This window comes from Ochotona princeps, chromosome 13 (assembly GCF_030435755.1).
Source record: "Ochotona princeps isolate mOchPri1 chromosome 13, mOchPri1.hap1, whole genome shotgun sequence".
In the NCBI taxonomy this organism is placed as follows: domain Eukaryota; kingdom Metazoa; phylum Chordata; class Mammalia; order Lagomorpha; family Ochotonidae; genus Ochotona; species Ochotona princeps.
The window spans coordinates 16,107,631-16,113,630 of NC_080844.1; the positions used below are offsets into that span (position 1 = coordinate 16,107,631).

General features: G+C 41.0%; 1 protein-coding gene across 2 annotated transcripts in view; it reads left to right on the forward strand.

The window, feature by feature from the left end:
• SLC16A12 (solute carrier family 16 member 12) overlaps nucleotides 1-3,834 on the forward strand; it is a 70,211-nt gene extending 66,377 nt beyond the window's left edge. For both annotated transcript variants that reach the window (XM_004583559.4, XM_058671457.1), the window contains exons 6-7: nucleotides 291-550; nucleotides 3,303-3,834. In XM_004583559.4, the coding sequence (XP_004583616.4) occupies nucleotides 291-550; nucleotides 3,303-3,565 (523 nt within the window). In that variant the 3' untranslated portion in view covers nucleotides 3,566-3,834. The remainder of the gene's footprint in view (nucleotides 1-290; nucleotides 551-3,302) is intronic.
• The last annotated feature ends 2,166 nt before the right edge of the window (nucleotides 3,835-6,000 follow it).

A 6,000-nucleotide genomic window follows, 5' to 3' on the forward strand; every position in this document is an offset into this window, starting at 1 on the left:
ATTTTACAACTAAGGAAATTGACGTTAGAGTTAGATATTTAGTGGGCAGTGGAGCTGGTTTCTATGTTTATAATTTTTGAGCATATTTTTAATACCACACCTGGGGTAGTTACATTATTGCTGTGGAATATACCAAAAGAAAGATAGGAAGACAACATGGATGATACACAGTGGAGAAGCTATCTCTCTAAAAAAAAAATCACAATGCCTCCTGCTTGCATGGCTGTGGTCCTGGAGCTGCTCCGTGGGCCTTGTGCGTCCTGCACTCACTCTCCTCTTCAAATCCGCAGGTGCCTGAAGAGTTACCAGTATGTTTGCTACCTCTTTGCCGTGGGACTAGATGGACTCTGCTATCTCTGCCTCCCGATGCTTCAGAGTTTCCCCCTGCTCGTGCCTTTCTCTTGTACCTTTGGCTACTTTGATGGTGCCTACGTGACCTTGATCCCAGTGGTGACTGCAGAAGTCGTGGGGACCACCACGTTGTCATCAGCGCTTGGTGTGGTGTACTTCCTTCATGCAGTGCCATACCTGGTGAGCCCGCCCGTCGCGGGTAAGTTTTCAGACCTCTTGTTCATAATGATGCGAAGTAGTGAATCCACACACAAAGAGAAAGCCTGGCCAGAGTTGGGGAGGAGTTAAAAGATGATGATCTCCACCTACACTGCTTTTTATTTCCTAAATTTATTATTTTGTTTTCCTGTTATTTGAAGAGAGGAAGAGTGAGAGCGGAGAGAGACGGTGCAAAAGCATGGGTGGTTTCTTTTTAATCTGTCGGGTCACTTCTGAAATAATGCCCACAACAGTTGTGGGAGAACCAGGGCAAAGCCAGGAGCTTGAAATTCAATTCAGTTCTCCCATGCAAGTAACAAGGAACCCAACTTTTTGAGCTGTCTTCTATTGCTGTCCTGGATATATGCAAGCAGAAAGCTTAGAATTAAGGGCAGATTCAGGATTCAAACCCAGGTATTTACATATGGGATGTGGGCTTCTAAAGTGATATTTTAACCTCTGTGCCAAAAACTTATTCCCTGGATTTAATATTCTTCAAAGATTGAATAGTATTAAAGTTTTTTTGTGTGCAAATGGGGGAGTGTGTAGAATGTATAATCTAGTAATTTAGAAAGAGGAAGTTAGTTTTTCATCCTTAATAGTCCAGGGGCAAATAAAGAAAAAAAAAAAGAGGCCTGAACTAGTGCTGCTATAGCAGAAATAGAAATGAACTCTCCAGAAAAGGAAGAAATTTGGTGAAAAATTAACATATGGAGATGAAAGAGCGAAAGACAGCAAGATGGCTCAGAAGCTAACATTATGTTTGAAAGAAATGGGAAAGGTATAGGGAGTACTTTTGAGTGCCTTGATGTATTGAGCTATCTGAAATGTGCAGGTGAAGACCCTCCAAGAGAGGGTTTATGAAATCTAAGTTTCAGAGGGAGACCAGGTTTGGATGTACAGATCGGAGAATCAGTGGGTAAAATTCTTAGAATGTTAAATGTAAAATGCTCAAGTATTATTAAAGAAATAATTTACTATAAACGTATTGCATTTAAACAAGTGATTCTAATATTCACCACTTGCAGCCAGCGTGGCAATCAGTGCTGGTGACAGAGTGATGGTCAGATGTTGTGTGTCGTTCCTGGGGCAAGTGATACAAAACTTATCTCTTACCCAGGCCCTGGACACCCTGCATCCGAAGGCTCCTTAGGCCCTTGTTAAAATGCACATTCCTTGACCCTCTCACCTGTGATGTGAATCTTTGTGGAATGAGATTCAGGAATCTACATTTCACCAGGTTCCTTAGGACATGCACGCACATGATTATTCTAAAGACATTAGATTATTACTATATAAATTAAAATCTAGGAAATGAATATTGTTTCTGAAGACAGGCAAAAGAGAGATGAACTACATATTTGTCTCAAAAAAATGGAAGGGGATTTTTTTGAAGAAAGTAGGATTTCTGCTAATAGCTGCCACTGTTAATGATTCTGTAGGGTTATTTCTAGATGTCAGAAGTTTCCCCAGTAGCAAGCCAGGGGAAGTTGTGGCTGCTTGACAGCTGCAGAGAACGCTGGTCCCTTTAAGCTCCAGGACATGTGATTATGTGTGTGGTGCTGCATTTTGGAGACTGTCCCTCAAAATGTTCCCGAATCTTCCTTCTGTAGCCAACGTTGGTGTTCAATTTTAAGAACAGTCTCTTCCTGCTTAAAATCATAGCATATAAAGAAAATTGGCATTTCTGTATCCTTTTCTCAATTCATGAACTTTATTTAGTCAATCAGACATTATGATCATGCCTAGAAATGCCAAGATTAGGATCCCAGTTCTTGTGATAATATAGTTCTCATTTACTGAGTACTCGCCTGGGTCTCTTCTACACACACACACACGTATATCACATAATAACGGACATCAGCGAATAGTTTGAACTGCAGGAAATTGTGGGGCAGGCAACAAATTTCTACACGCCACTTTTGAATAGTGGGTCTGAATTGGGTAAGAGGAGAAACCATTTACTTCTTTAGTGGCTTACTTGGCATCAAAGTTAAGTTTGGATGAATTAAAAAATTTTTTTGTTAATGAACAAATAATTGTTTGCCAAGGTATGATTGTACTCTGCTTAGTCTCTGATCATAGTGGTCCATATGTTACAGGTTAAAGGCTTTGATTTTTCTCAAAATTTAGAGCTGGGAATAGATATTAAGGTTAATTTTCTGCTACATGAGATAAAGGGAGAAAAAAAACCCCATGTGGTCCAAAAGTATGATTTGCAACTTTTGAGATGTCCTGAAGTTTGCGTTTTCAAAGTGGAAGGATTACAATGACTGGATTCAATTGAAAATGGGGTGCTGCTATAAAACATATTACGGTAACATGGGCACCAGGAATATTTTTGACATTTTATGCAACCTGATTTCCTCGACACCCTAGATAAATTATTCCAGCTCTGATAACTGGAATGGCATTAAAACTCACGGGGCACGCAGCAACATTGTGAGATTTTTTTTTCTCTTTCACCAGATCTTACAGGAGTTGTAATAAGTGTAAGTAGGCTGCAATCACCAAGTATGAGGCACTTTTCCAGGTACTTGGCATAGTAGCAGCAGTCCATTCAGTTTTGAAGTTTCCTTAAACAATAGAATGTATTTTTCAGTTGCTACACAGAATTTTTAAGAAACCTGATTTTTTTTTATTTTTTTGGTCTCAATCCGCTGTTGTCACCCTTACAGGTTTGAGCTCTGCAAGTGGCTATGTGCAGTAGTTGAATTTTCACCTCACCAGTGTGCTTTTTGCTTTTGTTACAGGATGGCTGGTGGATATGACTGGCAGCTACACAGCAGCGTTTCTCCTATGTGGATTTGCAATGATATTTAGCTCTGTATTGCTTGGCTTTGCTAGACTTGCAAAGAGAATGAAAAAAACCCCACTGCGGCTCCTTGCCAAAGAATCTGATCCCAAGCTGCGGCTGTGGACCAACGGAGCGGCGGCTTATTCTGTAGCAAGAGGGTTAGATCAGAAAGAAGGGGAATCTGCGGCTGTAACAGTGGCTGCCTTCAACCCCATATGACCAATGGCCTTGAGCCTGGGACCTTCAGATTGAGAGAGGTGGAACCATCAGATTATCCATGCTTCTGAAGTGCTTTGTTTTGGCAGAAGTATTTCCTTCCAAGGAGATTATTATTATTATTGTTTTGTTAAAATATTTATAAGGGAAAACATCAAATATATTTTAAAAAAAACTAGACTAGCCTGGAATTGCCTTATGTAGTGTTTGTACTCCCATTGAACCTTCAGGGAGGTGAACAGTGATAGAATTAGCTGTGACTGGGGTGTGTGTCACAGACCTAATCCAAGCAGGTGACACCAGGTTGCCTCTGCCTCTCCTGCCTTCCTCCTCCGTGCGAGAGGGCAGAAGGAGCTTTGCATGGAGGTTTGCCTACGTTGGAGAAACGGGGGAGCCTCCTTGAGTGTGGTGTGGAAAGCAAAGATGCAAATGTTTTCCATGGTAGCGTTTCTCATTAGGATTTTGATGTTCTTCCAAAGGCAATGATTAAGCTAAAAGGACTGACTTCTCACCATTGTTCATCTCCAGCCAGTCCTTGTCTCTGTCCAGAGACTCACAGAATGGGATCTGAATGGCTAGGTGGAAAGCTCTGCTATTTGAGAGTGTTCACTAGAAAGAGAAAGCTCTCATCTTGTGTCCCCAGACACTCACCTCCATTACTATCACTTAGAGTCCTTACTCCACATGGAGCAGGACCCACACCCCCAGCTGCAAGGGCAACCTGTGGCTCTTCCTTGAAAGGTTAACAACCTGAAATTCCCCTGCCCCCACTTGTTTTTCCTTCAGGATAAAAGCTCACTACCGACACATTCCTATCCAGAACAGAAACATGTTGACAGCATTCCAATAGGGCAGCAATTAAATTCCTGAATCAGCAGGTCTCTGGGGAGTTTTCTTTGTCCGCATAAATTAGGGACGTGATATTCTGGAAGAGGATTTGAGAGATTATACCTGAAAAATAGTATCTTGATGATTTTCCACATGGCCTTTCTCGCCATGTTAATTCTCACTGCAGTGTCCATTTGCCTTCATTTCCTTATAGGCAATAATTAGAAACTTAACTTATTGGATTATGATGGTGTGTTTACTCTCAATACTGCACTTTGGGATAGTCTTTCGAGTGGAGGATGGTGTGGAGAGAGAAGGGAAAGGCCAGATCTCCTTCACTTGTCTGTAACTGCTTCACATGCACAGAATTGTAAATGTTAGTCCCAAATCATGCCATAGCCATAGGCATGCTAAAAGAGGAAGTTCATTCACTGATTTAAGATCCCAGCCTCAAGGAGACATGCTGGCCTCGAAGGCCTTTCATCTTTGGCTGCCAAGAGACATTCCAGGTGCCCAGGTGGGTGCTGGGAGGCGAACATCTGTGAGGAAGAGCCTGAGTAGACGGAGCTAGTCTAGCAGGAGTCCTTGCCTGCACTTGGGCTGTTTCACACAATCACCAGTTGAATACCTTGGTTTTCAGTTTAAGATGCTGCCTTAATGTGATGGGCAACATGGTAGTATTTTCTAGTTATTTACCAAAGAGAAATTTGAATGTTCTCTGTTATCTCTTTACATAGTCTCACAATTCACTTATGAACCGTTTTGTGATTTGTAATTTTTTAAAAGATTTATTTATTTTTATTGGAAAGTCAGATTTACAGATAGGAGAGACAGCAAGATCTTCCATCTGCTGGTTCACTCCCCAAGTGGCCACAATGGCTGGAGCTGAGCTGATTGGAAGCCAGGAGCCAGGAGCCTCTTTCAGTTCCCCCACATGGGTGCAGGGTCCCAAGGCTTTGGGCTGTCCTCAACTGCTTTTCTAGGGCAGAAGCAGGAAGCTGGATGGGAAGTGGGGCAAGCTGGAATGTGAACTAGCACCCATATGGGATCCTGGCACATGCAAGGCGAGGACTTTAACCACTAGGCTACCATGATGGGGCCCAATTTTTAGTTTTTAAAAAATTTGGGAAACAGATATAAGAGGTGATAGTTAAACTAAAGGTGAACATGTTTAGAACAGCATTTTACCAAAACGTTGCTTGTTAAATCTTCAAGTCAAAGGCTTTTTTTTGGAAGTGTAAATAGCCATAAATATAAGGATAGTTTAATAAGTTTCATGGAAAATTCACATTTTAATTCCATTCTTCCATAAGCTTTGTTCCCTTTGTATTCTGACACATATCTTTTTCACAGTAGTAATCATAATATAATTTTATTTATGAACTTTTACAATATTGTTTCTCTAAAGTGTTACAACTATGAGGAATGACCATGGTGGTCAGATAGTTCAAAGATTTTTATAAATACATTTGGAATATTTTGACTTTATACAACTTTTCATTTTACTTCTCTCTGGGACCAGCATTTTTAGAAAATCCATAAGGGACATGTTGATCTTAAGAGCTACCATTTTTGTCATCTGTGTTACATTGTACTGTTTCACGTGCCTG